This window comes from Chinchilla lanigera, unplaced genomic scaffold (assembly GCF_000276665.1).
Source record: "Chinchilla lanigera isolate Chin_1 unplaced genomic scaffold, ChiLan1.0 scaffold00065, whole genome shotgun sequence".
NCBI lineage: Eukaryota > Metazoa > Chordata > Mammalia > Rodentia > Chinchillidae > Chinchilla > Chinchilla lanigera.
Window position 1 is genome coordinate 13,449,809 of NW_004955466.1, and position 21,089 is coordinate 13,470,897.

A 21,089-nucleotide genomic window follows, 5' to 3' on the forward strand; every position below is an offset into this window, starting at 1 on the left:
CTAAGCTGTAGAAAACATTTTTCCCAAAAATGAATGAGGACCTTCACTACTCTGGGTCTCAGGTTCTCAAACAACTTGGGCAGCTCACTACCCTGGGACCTTAACAAAGGACTCTTTTTTTTTTTTTTTTTGGTCATTTTAGAGATGAGAAATTTGAGGCTGAAAGAAAATTAATGGTGTATTGCTTAGGGAACTCTGTGGCTATGTCTCTGGGACTCCTCTGAATGGACTTCAGGTAAATCGTCCAGCCTGAAAATGGAGCCCTTTTGTGTGACATTCATTACACTCTCCCAGATGAGGTGGGAAACTTGCCCACCTCATCCTGCATTCTGTCCCTAAAAAATAATGTGGCTATAAAGTAGTAGAACAATTCATTTCAGATGGCTTGCTATAAATTCACATAATGGCAAGTTTGTTAGCTGAAGATATAATTCCTTATCTCAAAGTAGTCCCTAAATTAGTTCTTTATTATCATTTTCTTGCGCCTTGGGAACATTTTATTTGAAGTAGTTTCTCATGTGAGAGCCCCAAAGACACTTAAGTTCAAATCATGAGATGTATTTCAAAGAATACTCTGTCTCAGTAGCTATAAACTGTTGTCATGCTTAATTGTATTAGAAAACTCTTTCTTATCATTTACTTCTTGTTATTGCAAAAATACAATCTTATTAAGTCAAAGAAAAAATATCGCATAGTATTATATAATTTATTGTTATAGCTCTAAGAATAAAGGAGGAAATATTTCAGGTTCATTATGTATCTATTTCTGCCAAAAGCTAATTTCTGATAAATAAGCCAGTACAAAAAAGAGAGAATCTACTTTGAAGCAATAACGATGTTCATTTACAGAGGATAAATACCCTCATTTTGGATTAAGCTTTATCCTCTGGAAGCTAAATGTGCCATAGCTGAGCAGCAAATGTAGTTTTCCAATCAAGTAAAGAGTCTTCCAAAGATAGTGTCCCCACCTAAGTCACCAGTCACATCTCCACATCTCAGTTTAATGAGGATAAAAATGTGAAGTTAGGAGGAGTAAGTCTCCTGCCATTTCTGTTATCAAAGGCTGATCGATCTGACTTTTCACTTTGTGATTTCTACTTATTTTTTACCCTGCAGTTGAATCTTACCCAAGAGAAGGTAAAAGGAAAGACAAAAGAACACTATTTAGCCCATTGTCTAGTTACTCATTTTTTGCACTCTCAGAATGGAATATTATAATAGGATGATGGAATGTAATAACCAAGATGATTTTAGATTATCTGAGTGCTTCATTCATATATATCTTTCTTTCTTTAGGGTAAATAAAGGAGTTATTCCATTATTTCTCTATTGCTGATGAAAGATTAGAGATACACTTACACCCTTGTTTACTACATAGAACATCAGATTTGCAAATCTTGGGCAAGTAGCCATGCTATGGTAAATAGGTATCTACAGTGAACTACTAGTTTTCCTTAAATGAGCCTGAAATTCCATAATTAACTATAGAATTATAGCATAATACAACTGCTGAGTCAATAAAAACACAACTCTTTACTTGATATGTGAATTTTTTACTGAATGGACTTTAATAATGGCTAGATTTTCCTTCCAAACTTTTATTCTGCATCCCACTTAGCAGAAAGTGAAATCAGCTCAATAAAAAAGTGTGTAAAAGTGATATATAATCTACAAAACATTGTGCAGATTATTATAATTGTCTCTGAAGGGCTAATTTCCTTCAACCTCTGCAGTTTTAGTTGCGTCCCTGCTGTTTTAGCTGTGTCAACATAGGCAAAACTGAGAGTTGAACTAATTAGGCAAATAATTCAAGCCAAAAATATGACTGAAAAAGGAGCTACTCGGCAATCTCACTCTATACTGTTCAAAGTAAGCTCGTAATAGTCCAATTCTTTGGGTTTTTTTTTTCTCTCAAAAGGCCATAAATAAAACCATGTATAGTCACTGGAATCAAGCAGTTAATGTTCCCTTCTGCATAAGCCACAAATATCCACTCTGGATAACCTTGGTCACGATAGTCAAAATTCTATGGTTGAGACTTAAGTCACATTATAAAATCAACCAAGAGCCAACTCACAAGACATCCACATCTCCACAAGGAGACTGCATGGACAGAAGTCACCCTCCTGCAAGATTTTCTTCATAATTAAACTACCACCTTTTTCTCATCAACTGAAGAGTCAGACAGCCAAGTAAGCGCTTCTAAATTACTGAATTAACATTTCAGGGGAAACTACTGGGATAGGAATAGAAACCTCCTTCACACCCATGGCAGAGATGGTGGCCACTCACCTACTCCCACCCACCCACAGTGCAGTGCTGGGGGCCGCAGGTGTCCAGCCAGAGACTGATTTCCCAGCTTCCTTTCTATATGGGCCAGATGACAGGTGCTTGCTGTCGTGATGCATGGCCCCGTGGTAAGGGTCAGGAAGCCACTTCTCATCTTGTCTGCTGGCTGAATGCCCCTGACTCACACCACCTTGAGAACCTCAGAGTAGAACACAGATATGGAAGCAGCAGGGTCCTTGTATCACCATGGGAATATAGCTGCCTGCTCATTAAGAACATGCAGTTTAGACTTCACCTGAACGAGAAATGATGCTGTTATGTTTGAGCAACTTCATATTGTTGGCTTCTTTTTAAGCAGCTAGAATTACTCCTTGACAAATCCCCCCCAGCATTCTGAGCATGGTGCATGAGTCCTGGAGGCTTCCTTTGCTAAGTGATGGTGATGATAGTGAATGTTTACTTAGTGTGTACTGTGTCACACAGTTCTCATTCCTCTTCAGATAACACCTCAATCTTTACCATAATTCCATGATGTAGGTAGTATTCATTCTTCCCATTTTACAGATGAGAAAATTGAGGCTCAATGAAGTTGAAATAATACAGAACCAGAAATTGAACTGAGACACCAGATGATATTTTTCCAGACCAAATACAAGGTACTTTGCACTTCACATTTTATACAGAAAATATTAATATCCTCTATTCTGGTGCATATTTTAATGTGCAGATAGGTAATAAAAATGGTAGGCTGCTAATCTGGCTTACTAAAAAGACCACTCATTCATAGTGGTCTCTATAGCTGATGTCATGTTATAATAAGTCAAAAGTCATTTCTACCGTGTTCCTTTTTATGAGCAGTAAAGATCCTATGTGTCTTTGAGAATAAGTACTTTATGCCAACAATGGCAGAAAGACATGGTATTACTGACCTATTTATTATGCTTTTATCTGTTCAGTTCTATCAAGGTCAATAAAATAAGAACTTTCCTCCCTGCAGAGGTGCTGATGGGTGAATCCTGCCCTGGCCTCTCCTACTCTTGCCAGGAGAGCAGGCTGGGCTTCATGTGCTGAGGGCTCAGGATCTCCCAGCTGCTTCGCTGCAGCCCGACTCCTGCCTCTCCAGTCCTCTCTCAAACTGCACACAGTGACGTCTCTCTGACCCACGATTAGCACAAATAAAGTAGTGAGTGGACTCAATGATGAGTAAATGGGCTCAGAACGCACGGGGGAAGGGTAAGATTAGTGGGTACCAGGAAATCCCATATATTGCCTACATTATTTATGGCACTCTATCTCCTAAATCGAAAACAATCCACCTGCCGTCACTGACAGGCTACAGTGAGCGAGTGCTCACCATGGAGTGCCGAGCCGTCCCCTCGGGCAGGCAGCATATCAGCACAAGCAAACCTGGCCCTTCGGAGTGCCAGCCAAGGTGAGGGAGTTCTGCCTATGCTGCCACCAAAGAAGCACGCACACTCTGCCTGCCCTGCCCCAACACTGTGTTACTGGAGGACAGCAAACACTGGGCCTCATCCTCACAGGCATGATGCCTTGCCATCCTCTCCTCGCTTAGAGGCATATTCTGAAATCCTCAGGACCTCGTCTGACCTTCTTTTGCCTGTCTCATTGGCCTACATTCTTTCTACTCCTTAGTACCTTCCTGTTCTTCCAGTAATAGTTACCCACCAATGGGAAATAGACCACATTCTACTTGCTACAGCTGCAACAATACCACACACCATTTTAGCAGTATCTTAAGTTTGTGCCAACTCTCCGGCTTTGTTTGCTAAATGTCCTTCTATTCTGACTGGTACCTACAGCTGGCTCTCTCTTCTCTTTGGCCATTAGCTTGGTGGCAGTCCCTCCAAACAGTCACTCTCTGGAATGTAAAAGGAGTCTATGATGGCTTCTTCAGTTTACCTGAAGGAAGTTTCAGTGCTGGTTTACCAGGTTGCTCAGTGATTATGAGAATTTGCTTGATCTCTGTTAGAAAACCTGGTCATCTTTAAATGTAGTCATCTTTAAATTCTCTACATGTTGCTATATTCTTTCATGATGGCTCAGAACTAACCACATTGCTTTCCTTCCTTTCCCTGCCTCCACCCTAAAATCTCAGAGGAAAACATTAAGGCAATGATGGTAAATGATTTAGCAAGGATTACATCAGTAGTCAATAGCAGGACAAGAATCTAAACCCAGAATTATCAGGTTTCCCTTCCTACAACTAAGATCTATCAGGGCTTTAAAGAAAACACTTACAGATAATGCTGCACATTCTGGCCTTTGTCCTCCATGCACCACTCTCTGCCAGACGCTGTGTAAGTGCAGAGGATGAGAGATGGAAGGTGTGGTCCTCGTCTCTGGGGACCTTCTGCATGGTGTGAGCCTGGAGTAGCAGACAGGAGATGCTAGGATTTGTGAAAGCAGTCTGTCCGATGCCAAAGGGTGGAGAGGGGCACTGAATCCTATCCTGAGCTCCACAGAGGGTGCTAGAGAGACTCATGGCTTATACTGAAACCTGCCTTAGAGAGTAAACATAATGATAAAGGCAAAAAACTGTCCAATTAATAAAAGGTATGTGCCCAATATTAGCCAGCACTATCTTGGATTTATATGCAGCTATCATGAAACTGAAAGGAAGCTAGAGGGAAGAAAAAGCATTTAGCAAAAGGAAGCATTACTTCAAGGTGCCAACATCCGGGAGGATATCAAAGCTGGTGGTTATCAAACTTGAAGGAAAATACAGAACACGTCCACTTTAAGTGAATTTTGCAAAACCTAAAGACACCCAGGTCGATGTCTATGGTCAGATCTCACATACTTTGCCAATCTGTCATTTGTTTTATTTTGTTTCTTTTCTTATTTAAAAGCAACTCTACTTCTATTTGTTGCTTCTCACACACAAGAGACCAAGGAGCCTGGACTGCCACAACATAAGCTTGTTTTGGCAGTGGTGAATCTTCATTTTATCATAGAGAGCAAGGTAAGTATAAGAAGGTGCCACAACAGCATTAGCTACACAAGTGTTCATTCGTTACACTGCCACCTTGGAATGGAAACAAGTATGTTAGAGGTGGAAACATTCATTTTGGAAGTAGATCAGATGCCACATTCTGACTTCTCTCTCCTTCCCCTACTGTGCATTACTAGATTTTACTCCAGGGCATGGCACTTATATGAAAGGCATGTTTATCAGCTTATAACGATGCATATTGTTTACACCCTAATAATTAGCAGACTTTTTCCTTCTATCTCACTTAATGTTCTCCTCTGAGGTTTCAGCATAGGAGTCAAGAAAGGAAGGAAATCAATGAGGTTAGTTCTAATCCATCATTAAAGAACCTAGCAACGTATAGACAATTTAAATATGGCTACACAGAGATAGGCCAGGTTCTGGTTATAATTAGATGTCCCGTTAAGGCCCCAGGTATTCATAGGTGGGACCTTTGAACGGTGATTAGACTGTAGGTGTGGTACAGCTGGCTTGCTGTTAGGAGGTGAGGCCTGGCCAGAAGAGGGGAGCCACTGTGGGCATGACCCAGAAAGTTGTATCTCCCTTCCAAGCTCCCCACTTCATTCTCTCTGCTTCCTGTCTGCCAAGCCACAAGCCAGTATTCCTGTGCCATACTCCTGTGCCGTGCCAGGCTGCGTTGGAGCCAGCTGACTGTGCACTGAAACATGAGCCAAAACACAACTCCCTTCCTTTAATTTGTACTGCCAGGCATTGTGTCTCAGTGACAAAGAAAGTAACCAATACTGCGAAACTGGCCTCTTATCCCCATTTTGCATTTAAAGACACAGAAATGTTGCTAGCACGTCACATGGACAATAGCTGGGGCTGGGATCTGAACTCTGTCTCCCTGATGCCAGAGCCCATGCTCGCTGTCTTAAACTACTACAGATGAATCATATAACAGAAAAGATTCATTTCCTACAGTTCTGGAAGCTGGAAGTCCCAGATGCAAGGACTGTATCTGGTGAGGCCTTCTCATGCATCATGGTGTTGAAGGGCACCTCACGGCAACAGGAAGGGTACAGGCTCACATCTGCCTTCCTCGTCTTGTAGAGCCACTAATCTCATCATGGATGCCCCAACCTCATGACCTCCTCTCACTCTACTTCCCTCCCAAGGGCCCCACCTCCAAACACCACAACATAGGAATTTGGGGATTAACTTTCCAATATATGAACTTTAGGGGACATATTTAAACCACAGCAATCTCATCACTCAACTACCTCCTTTCTACTTGTTCACTGAACAAAGACTGCAGCAGGTCTCCTGAACCACTTTCTTTCATTTTCAATAAATTTATTACAGACTTTAATGTCTTTATAGAAATAAAAATTTCTAAGACATCAGTCACCAACCATTTTGTTTTCTGTAACTTCTGTTTCCACTGTTACCACTATTTATGCCACTATTTATGCTGATACTTTACTTAGTTCTAATCAGGGTATAATTTTGAGTTTGCTTTTTTTTATTCAGTATTCTTCAAAATCCACTCTCATGTCCTGACATGGTTCAGTTCATCCATCATTTTAGTGACCATAACATATTCCATTCTGGCCATTATTTGGATTCTTTTTAAGTAACCGTGACTAACTTTATGTGCCCTTCTTCCTATATTCCTATGACTATTATTTGACATGGAGGTGTTTATAAACTATAAATTTCTAAAATAACTTCATTAGCTTTCTTGTTGTTGGACATGACCCCAAAATTGACACCTTAAAGAAAGAGGGGTTTAATTTGGCCCGTTTCAAGGGGGTCCAGTCCATGGTCAGTTGGTTGCAAGACAGAAACATCATGGCAGAAGGACACAGTGGAACAAAGCTGTTCGTGGCAGCCTGGAAACAGAGGATTTGAACAGTGCCAGAGAGGAAGGGGTCAGGGCCCAGATCTAGCACCCAAGGCCATGGCTCCCTGCTCTGCCCAGGCACACCTAGGAGATTGCTCCACCAATCTCTGGGGTGACTCCCAAGCCAATCAAATTGTTGCCACCAAGCTTAACTGTCACAGTAACTAAAATAAAATTTACCTTTTTTAATACATTGAATTTCTTAATTATATGGCTTGATTAAAATTACAAAAATGCTGAAGTTAGTAGGAGAGATAAGCATTACTTTAAAAATAAAACAACAGCTTTTGAAACAACCCTGGAATGAAAGGCAAGCATTTTGTGAAAATAGATGCTATGGTCTGAACATTTTTATAGTCTCAAAACTCTTATGTTGAAATCTGAACCCTCAGGGAGATTGTATGAGGGGGGAGGTATTTGGGGAATTGATTAGATCACGAAGGTGGGGGCTTTAGAATTGGATTAGTGCCCTTATAAAAAGTGGCCTCAGCGGGCCAGCTAGGCCTTTCCACCATGCGAGGACAGCACCATCAGACAGCACCATCAGCGAAATGAGCTCTTGCCAGACACCAGAGCTCCCTTATCTTGGACATCCTCACCTCTGAAAGTAAGAAAAATAAATTGCTGTTGTTTATGAGCTACCTAGGTTATGGCTTTTTGTTAGAGAAGCCAAGACTGAGACATTTGATAAAAGGGTACATAATTTCCTCTGAAGAAAATGGGTCATGAAGGCGCTGTTACCGGACACTAACCACCTAACAACACTCTCCAGCGAGATCCGGGATGGAGAAAACAGATTTGCATTTTAATGCTCTAGTGTTGGACTTCTCTTTTATAATAAAAAGTAGCTGGCAGCAAGAATGAGAAGTTGCAAAGATTAAATAACTTCCTATCGATCTAGTCTGCATTTCTCCCCTGGGTGACAAAGCTAGAAACCTTTCAAAGCCCCAATAAAACTCCACTGCACGCAGGACTAGAAAGAAGTTCAGTCAGCTTTTTATCCGGAGCCTCTTACCTAAATTAATTATTAAGAGCCTATAAAGAACCAAAATCTAACCAAATGGACAATATGCAATACTTGATAATGATTTGCTAAGAGGCTCTAATGGTTTGCTTTTCTGGCCTAGGTCTTAATTTATAGCTGCTCTCTTACTTTAAGGAAAGGAAGGGCCTTCAGCAACACCTTTTTAGGTCACTGCTATATAAAGTTACCGAGCAGCAGCAGTTCTATGTCGGTAGAGTTTTTCCATTTCCGGTCTCAGGGTGAGTTTTCCTTTTGAAGAGAGTAACTGTTACAGGGGTGCATCACAGGGAGAGCGGGGCCGGTGAGAGTGCAGGTGCCATTCGGCCTGCGTGCTTCAATCCTCCTGTGCAGGCCCAGACTGCCGGGATCTCTACCCTGTGCCTGGTACTTGTCATACTCTTCAGAGAGATCGACCCGCTGACTCCTCACAGCAGCCTCTGTCTGGATGAAAGCTCCTTTGATCAGATTTTCCAGATAAAGCAAGACCGAAAGAAGTGAAAGCAGGTGTCCAAGGACACATAGTGGCCACACTATCTGTCACCCAGACTTCCCTCTGTCCCCAAGGGTGCGTTATTGTCCTCCATGCCTAGATGTATGGGTTCTGTTCAATCACACATCTCTCCAAGTTTCCACTGTATGTATGACGAAATGGACAAAATACACACAAAATTTGGGGTAAGGAATAGAGAGGGAACTAGGAAAGAGAAAGCTGCTCTGATAGGGCCACTTCCCACAGGGGTCTGGATGACATTCCTAAGAGGCCAGGCACCCTGTGGCATATCATCATTTAGACTTTGGAAAAGGTGGAGGAGGAAATGGCTGTAGATGTGGAAGTGGAGGGGAGAAGATTGGTGAGGTGCCAAAGCTGTGTGATATAGCATCTGATTTGTCCCTTACAGGGACAGTGGCACTAAACTCACAAAAATGCTCCTGGGTAGAAGGAGTTCTTGCTGAGAACAGCAAAGGAGCCACCTCTAGATTCAGAGATCAGATCTTTACATTTTTCCCTGTAAAAAGGGGCAAAGGAGTAGGGCCAAGGGCCTCTGAATGGCACAAGGGCATCAGACTCTGAGCGTCACCCCAAAGGACCCCATTGCTCTTTCCTTTGAAGGTTACCTAGAAATAAGAACCATGAGGGAATTTCCTCACCTGTTAGTAAATGCAGTGCAGACTGTAGGAATTAAAAGTGTGGTACAGACAAATGCAAAAGAGATAGGTAATAGAACCTTATCAGTGTATATTTTTTTCTAATCTATGGGCAAAAAATGGTATCTTGTGATTTGAATGCACATTTTCCAGATTTTTAGGCAGGGGTGTGGATCCTAACAAAGGCTCACCTGCTGCTCATCATTTCTTGCTCTGTGCAGTGACTCTGTATTCTTTGCATATTTCTATTAGATCATTTGTCTTTTTATATCATTTTTGGAATTTGCTATATATTATGATTATTAATCTTATCTCCATGTTTTAAAAATCTCTATGTTATGTTTTTCAATTTTAATTATCACATATTTTGCTCTAAGGAGTTTTACCTTGTATATGGCCAAGTCTATAGATCTTTTCTGTGTACCCTGTAGGTTCTGTAAATTGTAGAAAAATATTATTCTTCATACTACTGGACTATAATTTTGGGGTATGCTGTAGTATAGCCTTTCGGGGAGCAACTGAGCAGTGTTTCTACTTCAAACTAAAAATTCACCTTGTGAAACATGTTATTCTTACTTCATTTGAAAATTTGGGTAGAAGAAATTTGTATCCCATAGGCAAATTCGTATTTGCTGCTATAGCTAAGTGACTCCTGGTGGCTACTTCTTAATGACTAGGGCATCTGTTACAAGGAAGATAGGGTAGAAAATAAGAGTGGAAATTGGTAATTTCTTGGATTTATTTTTCCAGCTATGTAGCCCCATTGGGGGGGGGGTGCTTTCTGAACTGCTTACTAGCTTTAGCTCTATTTCCAATTGTCACTTCTGAGTTCCAATTAGATCTGGTTTCTTAGGTCCTGTATTACAGCATAGATTGATAGAATTTACCTCGCTGGACAAACTTTGCAGTGACTACCTCAGATGGAAAAGGCTCCGTGTCTTGCAATTGTAAATATCCTGGTTTATTTATCAGTAAACTTAATGCTGTAGGTGTTGCCTCAGACATCTTTTCCATTTAGAATAATGTGTTTTCTAATCATTTATCTTAACCTAAGCCACAAACTTCATCAATGTTCAAGCTGTTTCATTTGAATTTTTCCTGCAATACTGTTTTCACTTTCTTCTTCCTAGAAAAGTCTCATTTTGCATTTTGTGAGTTAATTTTAGTACCTAATGATGTAAGCTCATTGCTAAAATCCATAAGAAAAATTATAACAGAAGTAAAACTCTTCAGATCTGAATGCCAAGATAAATTCTGTCATCTGGTACTTTGTCTCTACCTAATACATTTGTTTCTATCCCATCTGTTTGGAAACTTATTTAAGCAAATTAACATTTCTCTCAACTAATCCGGCTTGCATATCAAATGGCAAATATTTTTATTTGAATAAATTTATTTGAATAAATTTTACTTTGTTATTTAGTCCTCATCACATTCTCTACACCGTAAGAATTGTTATTTCCATCAGACAGATAAAAAACAGATTGAAAAAAGTAAAATAACTTGCTTAAAGCCAAAGAGCTCTCAATGATGGGCGCCTTAAGCTTGTCTAGCACCACAGCCCTGCCCTCCCAAGCCCTCTGCTCTGCTCTCCCAGGCACTCACAGAAGCCAGCTTGGTCCTGCTCTGGGCTTAGGGCCCTCAGCATCTGCCTACAGACAGACTACCTCTCACAGGGTTCACTGGCTGAACCTCAGGGCTGTGGAAACAACTGGGCTGTCCATGGAGACACTTCTTTCCTCTTTTGCCCAAGAATCTTCCTCATGTTTTCTCTTTTTGGCCACAAAGGCTCAGAGATTTTTCCTCCAGTCCACAAACAGGAGTGCAGAGCAGGCAGTGCTCTATCTCCCACTGAGGAGGCAGGTATCCCACGGAACTCAAGGTGCTAGTGAGGAGCCAGGCAGCACAGGCAGGAAAGGGGCCATGTGGAGCTGGATAGCACCACACCACCTACCACGTGCTGGAGAAATCCTGTCTCGGACACAAGCCCACAGAAAGAGCGGAGGTGTTGCGGTCAGACTGGACTATATTTGCATTGAAGTGACACTGCTCATTAATATATGACTTTGGGGGCCAATTTGAAGGCTTCATTCATCTATATAAGGGAGTGACCAGAACCACCCCAACACTCAGTATGTGATAGTTGCTATTAGTATTACTAGTGGCAGTAATAAAGGCCTGACATACTCTTTCCTCAATGAAAAGAAATAAAACAATCACTTTAGCAGCCCCCATAAAGCAAATAAAGGATTCTGAGCATAAACCACCCTCAACAGTACATGGCACACAGATACCTGATGAAAAAAATGCTTGCTAATGTTGCCACACCGAACAGAGAAGATTACAATTGGCTTTGGCAAGGTCTTTTGGGGAGTTGGAGTTTTAGGGAATGGCAGGAAAAATGATCAGAAAAAATTATTAGAAATTATTGAATAATTATTATTGAAGTTATTATGCATAAGATAAAGAGGGCAGAGAAGATAGAGGGAAAAGACAGAAAGGCAAAAATGTATAATGTATAATCCATCTTTAATTTGTATTCAGAGTCTGATGAAGATATAAAGTAAGACTCCATCATCAGCATAAATCCTGGTTAATTATTGCACCTCTGCTGTGTAAGCCATTGTGAGAGAAAAAATAGCAATTGCCTGGAACTGCTTAACTGTAGAGCGCCATGTCAGAATGTAGTAGCCCAACTGCAAGTAAATGAGTAATACCAAAAATACACCTTTGAGGGGCCCAAAATAGCCCTAATGACAAAATGGAGCAATCAGAAATTATTTGGGAAAAGCAATCAAAGGACAGAGTAGTACTTAAAGAACTCCAACTGCAAATGTATTATTGAAAACTACAGAGCAATAATTTCACATAGTGCTCAGCTGGTAAACAAGTTGCACACCCCCCACGAGACAATCTGAGCCAATGTTTGGGAATTTGAAGAAAAAGAAGTAACAAATGATGACTTGCACCGGCCCAGGAAGTTCTATGTGACTCACCCTGCAGCTCAGCCATTAGGAGCGAAGGACAGAGCTTTCAGATGCTCTGTGGCTGTACTAAGGACAGCAGGGTGTCCTAACGGCACCCTAGTCTGCCTCTTGCTAGGAGCAGAGTCCTTGGCAAGGAATCACATTTCTAAAACCCTCAGGCTGCTCTTATGTCACATGGTCATGAAAAGAGCACCAGTCTCCACGTGAGGAGGAACTGAGACTATGGACACAAAGAGTTCAGCTCCACGTCCCCAAACCCTCTGGGTCAACCCGTGGTGGAGACCCCTGAGTACTAGCGTTAGTAGTGCAAGTTCAGGCTTTATTACTATCTTGCTTCTAGGCAGCTTTTAACTGTCAGCATGAAGGCAGAACTGAAGAAAACCCATGAATGGGATAGAATTCTTCTCCCATAAATGGGGGGAAGTGGGTGGGGACCTTGTCACAAAAGCAGCCAGAACTACAGTGCTGAGGGAGACCTCAGTGACAGGCCCGGTAGTACTGGGGTCCCATGGCGACTGGATTACACATGCACCAGATTTAAAAGATGAACAAAAACATAGGACTGTGCTAATATTGTTTGGACAATTAAATGTTGATATCTCATACTGTGAGTAACTAATTTAAAGATAACAATATGCAATGCATTAACCATTGTTATCCTCCTCTCATATTGTTTTGGAACTTTGCTTTTTGTTTTTTTTTAATTTTTTTTTCTTTAAAAGAAATTTATAAAAGAGTCTTTAAAAAGATGAATAGAACAAAAGGCATAAAGCAAAATGAAAAAAAAAAAACCCTCTTTTTCTTGTGACCCCCGTACTTTTATCGTTTACTGGGAAATTTTTATTCATTTATTAACCTAAATTGGCCTTTACTTCTTGTCCTGTTGTTATACTTATGTCTAAACTGCTTATTCTTAATTTATACAAAGGGACTCTGCTATAGGTAATCTTTCTTACATTTTTTCCCACTAAATACTTTCCATATCTACAAGTATAGGTCTGCCTAATTCTCTGTAGTGACTCGCAGGCACTGCATTTTGTAAGTGTATGATATTTTAGCCTCAGTGGACACTAATCTTTTTAAAAATTTTATAATAATTTTTCAATTAATGTCTTTGTACATAAAATTGATATATTTTACAAGTTTATCAAGAGGATAAATTTCCAGCAATGGGGGTGTAAAACTAAAGAGTATTTGTTGTTGTTTTAGTATTTTTAAAATTCTTTTTCTTTTGAGAAATACTGTCAGAAAAAAAAGAGAAAGAAATACTGTCAGACTTCCTCTTAGAAAAAAAGGACCAAGACACTGCCACGAACAGAGTAATAATTCCTGCTTCCACTTAGTCTGGCCAATAGGAACAGTTAAAAACACTGCCACGACTGCCATCAGACATGCAAAAAGTAACAGCGCATTTTACCTGGTATTTCTTTTATGACGAATAAGATAACCAAATATCTATTTTCCACTTTTGTTTGCCATCTATCTTTATTTTTCTATGAAATTGCTGGACATATTCTATGTTCATTTATTCATTCTTTCTGTCTCTCTTCCTTCCAGTTCAAACACATCTTGTGCGTGCTGAGCATAAGCTTCAGAAAGCTACACACACAGTCCCAGGTCTCTCTTATGAAAGGCTTTGTTCTTTCATTAGTCAAGTAAGTTAGCCATTTACCAGCTCTCTTTTAATACTAACTTGAAATGCTTTATGCTTTAATTTTATTTTCGATGTACAATAGAACATATTTGTGGGGTACACTGGTGTATTTCAATACCTACATAGTGTTATAATCAAATCAGGATAATTAACAAATCCATCACCTTAAATGTTTATCTTTTTGCAGTTATAACAGTCAAAATCCTTTCCTCCAATCACTGTATTCTGAAATAAACAATAATTATTAATAACTGTGGGCCCTGTACTATGCCCTAGAACACCAGATCTTATTTCACCTATCTAATTATAATGTTGTACCCACTTCCTCAACTTCCACTATGCTATGTTCAATTTCTATAAGATCAACTCTTTTTAGAATGCACATATGAGTGAGATAAGGTGGTATTGTCTTTCTGTGCTGAAAACACAGGAAAAAATTCTGACTTTGGGCAAGGATTGTTTAGATAAGAGCTCAAAAGCATAGGCAACCATAACACACTAAAAAGTTCCTGCATAGAAAAGAAAATAATCAAAAGTAAAGACATGGGCAGGGGATATAGCTCAGTGGCACAGCACCTGCCTGGCAAGTCCAAGGTCCTGAGTTCAATTCCCAGTACCAAAAATAAATAAATAAATAAAAGAGTAAAAACACAACCTACAGAATATATGTGCAAGTTCTACACAAACAACAACTTAAAAATGGCCAAGAAATCTGGACAGGCATTTCTCAGAAGATATACAGATAGGCAATAGAGGTATGAAAATAAATGCTATTGTTATTAGTTACCAAGGAAAAGGCAAAGCAAAACCACAGTGAGATATCACCTTACCCTCATTAAATTGGCTCCTATGAGAAAGACAAAAGACAAAAAATAGGAGGTATTGTGAAGATGGAGAACAAGGGACCCTTACACACTACACTGTTGGTAGAATGTACATTAGTACAAACACTGTGAGAAACAGAAGTTCTTCAAAAAGTTAAAAATAAAAATACAACCCAGAAATGGTACTTGGGATATATAGTTATATATCCCAAGAAAATAAAATCAGTATGTCAACAGTATCGGCACTGTGTTTACTACAGTGTTATTTATTCACATTAGTGAAGAAATGAATTCGAACTGTCTAAAAATGACTGGATAAAGAAAATGTGGTATAGATACACAATGCAATATTATTCTGTCATAAAATGATGAAATCCTGAAATGCTCCTTTTTCATACCAAATACCTATGTGAATTTGAGTTCAGGAGAATTTTCATTATTTTCCACTGATCTTTTTCTTTTTTACCTCCCAACAATTGATGTTACTAGACTTTCAGAACTTACGTTTACATCTTGACAGATTGTCATTCTCCTCTCCCTATTTTGATGGTTCTTATAGGATTATTTTTCTAGATAAACTTGATAGTCAATTTGCCAACTTCCAAAAAGGATATCTTGATTTCTACTTAAAATATATTTAGCGATTCATTAAAAAAACCTAACATTTTTAGTTTAGTTTTCCTATTCAACAATAAACTACATATTTACTCATTTACTTTTATGTCTTTTAGAAGATTTTTAATTTCACAAAGGCCTTTTTATATTATGTAATATTGTTAAATTTTCCCTATATATTTTTATCATTTAGTTATTATAAATAGGATTTCTTCTTTATATTTTTAGCTTTAACTTAATTATGTAACCAGCCACCTTACCACAGTATTTGAGATTTTAAATTTTTTCTTTAGTTTGATTCTCTCAGGTTTTGACACACAATGGTTTTCTTCTTCCTTTAGTTCTTTCTTCAGTTGGTGCACATTTGCCAAAACAAGAAATGCTAAGTAATCACGGTATATGGCATTTGCTCACTATTTTAATGGGAAAATATTTAAAGTTGTATAATTTATGTTTATTTTTAAAACTAATACTAAGAAAATGTTCCTTTATATTTTGCTAAAAGTTGCTTCCTTTTTTCAGGTTTACTATTATCAGGTGGTTACTTGGCATCTGTTAAGATGATCATACATTTTTTGGGTTTTTTTTTTTTGCACCAAGAACCAAACTCAGGACCTTGCACTTGCCAGGTAGGCACTGCACTGCTGAGCTATATCTCAACCCTGATCATAAACTTTGTATCATTTAAGAAAATTTGACAAGGGAAAACAAAATGAATTATAAGGGAATAAGGTATAAACTTTTACATAAATAACTGTGAAAGCCTGGTTTAAATGGCTGCTTCTCTCAGGACTGTATGCTTGAAGATTTTTCATGTTGGAAAATATTCTGTAGTTCTTGGACCTCAACAACAGTTTAGTCAGGTATAACATATGTAGGATGAAGTTTAAACATGCATAAATTTTGCAACTCGGAAATTCTATAACTACTGTTTATTTAAAGAAATACTTGCATCTGTATGCAAGGAAACAACTAAGGATGCCTATTGCAGCTTTACGTGTAAAACCAACAAAATTAGAGAATCTACTATCTGCATACAATATAAGAAAAGACATAAGCTAAAGAGAAAAAAGAACCTTGATAGATATCAGTAAGAACATATCTGAATGTTTTTGTTAAAAAAAATAAAGCAGGTTGAAAAATGAAACATACAGCTTGATCCCTTTTAAAGAAAACACGTAGAAAATTTGAATATTTAAAGTACTTATCTTATAAAAATATTAAAAAAGATAACAATGATGTACACACTAAACTTATAAGAGGTGTGTGTCTGAAGATTTTAACTGATCTATAATCAGTTAAAATGAAAACAATGTTCTTTCTCTTACACACACACACACAGATACACATACCATACACACTTAAGAAAAATGTAGTGAGAAATGTGATAACATTAGTAGTACTATCTTTGAATGGTAGCAATGGAGATTTCTGTTCTTCTTTGTATTTGAAATTTTTGAGTCACTCCTTTTCTTCATAATTTTTCTACACTTTGGCCTATTAGCCCCACTGTCTTTTCACTGCTGCTTTGAAGAATTCTGAGGCGACCCCAGTTCTTTCCTACTTATAGGTGACGATTCTCTGTGTGAAAGACTTGTAAGAACTCATCTCTAGCTTCAAAGCTTAACCAGAAAACTGTATGTCTTGGCATTGAACCTTCTATACCATAAACTTCGGGATATTTTTCCTTTGGGAGCTTATTTAAATATCCTTTCCTATTCTATGTGTCCTATTTTCTATCTCAGATATTCCAATTATTTTGCTATATTGTCTTTGAGCTTCATGTCTCTTATCTTTCAAATTTAACCTGCTATCTTTTCCTTTTACATTCCTTGATATTTCACACCTTCCAAGTCATCATCTCAAGTGTTCTCCAAAGTTTATTATCTCCATCTTATTTTTAATTTCTTTATCACGAGTATTCTTTTCACACTCACCCTGTCTCATTGGCTTTGGCATTTCCCTTTTATCTTATTCTACAGCTTTATCATCTTATCTTTGTTTTCCCTTTTTCATATTCTTTTAATGATTTTCATAGCAAAAAGCAAGTATTGAGGTATCATACTTCCATTTCATAGCTACTGTTCTCCAGAATCCACTCATCTGTCCTTTGGCATTCCCTCTTGTTTCTCTTTTTGGTTCCTTTACTCCTAGTTTCCCTATGTTTTCTTCTCCTTGCTCACGGTTATCCTAAACAGCACTTCCAACACCTTATATTTAAAGAGCAAAATAGCAGAGAAATAAATAGGAAGTAGGGAGAAGCCCAAATACTTTCCCAAATTACATATTCCATGGCTTGAAAAACAATTCAATACATATGCCAATTTGCTTCACTTATACTGCCAGTTTATCTTAGTTCATTGAAAAGCTTTGTGTTATTATGTTTCCTTTTTGTAAGAATCTTTTTGGTTTTTGTCTTGTACTCTGAATATTTTGAAGACAATGATCTACAGTGTATTAACCATTGTTATTTTCTTACTAGTTTCTTATGAAATTGGGTTTTACTTTATCATTAAAAAAGACCACACATTTGCTCCTTCACTCTCCTCCTAATACCTCCTCACCTTCTTTTGTTTCAGTTTAAGGTTGAGAATTGCAGGTTCTGGCCAGAGGCAAGTCCAGCTAGACCAAGCACAGCTGCTGTGTGCCCCTGAAAAACGAGGGCCTTGCCGCAAGGCGCAGGCAATCTAAGCCACTCTGTAACAACGCGTCAGCCTCATTACTCAGTTCAGGGTAAAGCCACAAAAAGCTTTGCTCAGAAAGATCATGGGTCTGTTCTCTCTGTTTCACCTTCATCTCTCTGGTGGTGGACTCACTCTCTTCCTAGTTAGCAGAAGCCAAACACCTGCCTTTGGTGCAAAAAGATGTCATTTGGGCACACTGACGTCCCACTCTAGTCTCACACCTGGAGCCTACACAAACCTCTCTCTCCAGGCCCTGGCCTCCTGCAGGTACTTTCTTTTATTCTTTGTCCTCCCAGTAAGCTCCGTGCCTAATGAGTGCTGAAGACCTCTGTGTAATTGCACTCAGTCCCTGCTCCTTCTCTGCTTTCTTTCCCTGGAGTCGGTTTTCTAAAGGAGAACCCAGCTGCTTTTTCTTCTGGAGATACACAAGGGGATAGGGAGAGCTGTCCAAGTCCCTCCTCAGGGCAGCCTGCACATCCAACACATCACTTTGGTCTAAGCTGAGGAGTACTGGGAGACTTGTTAGGATTCTGGCGACTCAGAGGCACACCCCACTGTCTCAGGGGAGCAAGATGTGGCAATTGGATGAGGAGACAGAAGTTCCCACTTTGTGCTTCTTCCTTCTCTGGCTGTTGTAACGCATAAGGTCAATTCACTTTTTGCTGAATTTTAAAGTTCCTCTGTCTTCGGACATGCCGTTGGCTTTGGGGACAGGGAGATTCTGTGACCTGACCTCACTGTATCATCTTCTAGAGGCACACTTAACGCAGTGTACATCACGGACTGTCCTTTCCAAAGTAACTCCAAGTAACTCTGCTTTTTCTTTTTATTGCTGTTTTTTTTTTTTTTTTTTTTTTTTTTTTTTGTTTTTTTTCCGGTACCGGGAACCGAACTCACGACCTTGTGCTTGCCAGGCAGGCGCTTTGCCACTGAGCTAAATCCCCAGCCCCTCTGCTTTTTCATTGATAACAAAAACATAAAAAAATACCAATTGGACTTGGGAGAATAGACTCACACTCAAAAGCACAAAAGTTTTAAGATAAATACATGCACACATGTGTGAATCTGCATGCATAAGAAAGTGGAAAACTAGGCATATTTCTACACATTCAACTAGGTAAGACTTAATTGTTTATAAAAATAGCAAAATAACAATTACATTAGTATCACAGAAATTCAAACCAGAACCAACAAATAAAGTACTATTTATGGCTAAATTATGAAAATTGGTCAAAAGCCATTTCATGCTTTAACTGTTATTTTTTCATTAGAAACATCAAGGTATCTTCAATGTATTTTTAATAATCACACTTAATAATAAGTATTATAATCTCAAATCCTTCAAGAACAGGTTTCAAAAACCGAATGCTTCAAAACCTATCAGCAAATAGAAAGAAATGGTTAATAATTCTTTACAGATTCCCCCGGAGTTCTAGTAAATATTTTTCTATCATTGGAGGAAATTGTTAAAAGGATATTTTCTTTTGTAGTCCCCAGAATGAACACAAAAACTTCCTTTACAGTCTGTGTCATGCTGAGCTGAAATGATCTGTATCACTTCATGTGCCACCAGCAAGGTACTAAAACAAAACTTCCCTGAAGTCATGTGACAAATTTAGCCTGACTTTTTAAAAAGATTCTAAAAATACTGTGTTGAACAACTGATCCTCACTGGGTTCAAGATCAAACTATAACCACTAGAGGAACAAACTACTAAAACCGGCAAAATGTGAAGAGCACACATCATAGTAATTTTATTGGAAAAAGAGGGTTGAGCATTAAAGAGCTGCCTTTACTAAATAACATAGAGTGTACATTATAAGTGGAATACCTAACATTTTACTTTGTTTTGAACAAAATTAAGATTTTTTTCTCTAGTATTATTCATTGTTTTACACTGGGCACTGGCAGAGGGATCAGGATATGTGAAGTATCGTTTTAACCCTTCCTCTCAGCTATCCCTAGAATCAAATGTGGGATTCCACTCAAAACACAATGAGTTTTTGTTAAATGCTGAAGCACTAGGTTCCATCCCAAGGCAAAAATCAAATCAAGTTATAATAACAATGAAGAACTACCCCATTCATAATTACAGAAACCTAGTAAAAGACTAATTACTGTATGTAAGTGTGTGGGTGTGGGAGAAATGATGTTTTTAATCATCTGTATTTCAGCCCCTGTGCCTAGGGCCTTTTATTATTTATAAAAATTCTATCACTATCTCAGGAGCACACGCATACACACACACACACACACACACACACACACACACACACACAAGAGGAAAGAGAACAAAAAGCTACCCTGACACACATACTTTTGACTTCTTGTGTTCCAATCCCAAGTCACTCATGAAGGCCTACATGCTCAGCCCAGATTCCCACACACAGAGTCATGGTTATGACTTCCAAACCAACCCTCCACACACTACCACTTCCCTGACTTATGTGCCCCACACATCCATGCTACACATGCCCACGTCCTCCCTTACATCTGCCTGTTAGTAGCAGATATTGTCTAGGTGCTTCTCAGCGCTGTTGTGCTCCTCTCCCACTGAGTAGCAGCCAGAAATCTTGAGTGTCCCCCGGGGATACCGACTGGCTGAACGTAATCATCAGGAAGGTGTCATTCCGTTTACCACAATTATTGATACCTCAAAGATACCTTAGTAAATACATAGCATTATCTTGACGTTGTACCTAATTTAAGTATAACTTGACATGACCTAAAATTGTTCCAATCAAAATGAAACTCATTTCTTTGCTCAGTGATTGAGGAACAAGAAGCTTCTGTCCCTCTAGATGTTAACAAAAATGTATGTTGCCCCAGGAGTTGCTTGCAGTACCTTGCTGATTTAAGAGGAGGGCACATGGAAAGAATTATGGGCAAGAAATGTCACAGACCTGAAGGTACTGTAAGTCAATGGATCAAAATACTGCTGAAGTCTGTTGTCTTACTTTCCTAATTGATAGGACAAAATATCTGACAGCCACAACTTAGGGAAGGA

The 21,089-nt window shown here is 38.9% G+C and overlaps 1 protein-coding gene across 1 annotated transcript in view; it reads right to left on the reverse strand.

The window, feature by feature from the left end:
• Rtn1 (reticulon 1) overlaps positions 1-4,579 on the reverse strand; it is a gene marked incomplete in the record, with an annotated part of 163,969 nt that extends 159,390 nt beyond the window's left edge. The window contains 1 exon segment of the mRNA XM_013522002.1: positions 4,549-4,579. Coding sequence (XP_013377456.1) covers positions 4,549-4,564 — 16 coding nt within the window.
• Positions 4,580-21,089: the final 16,510 nt, after the last annotated feature.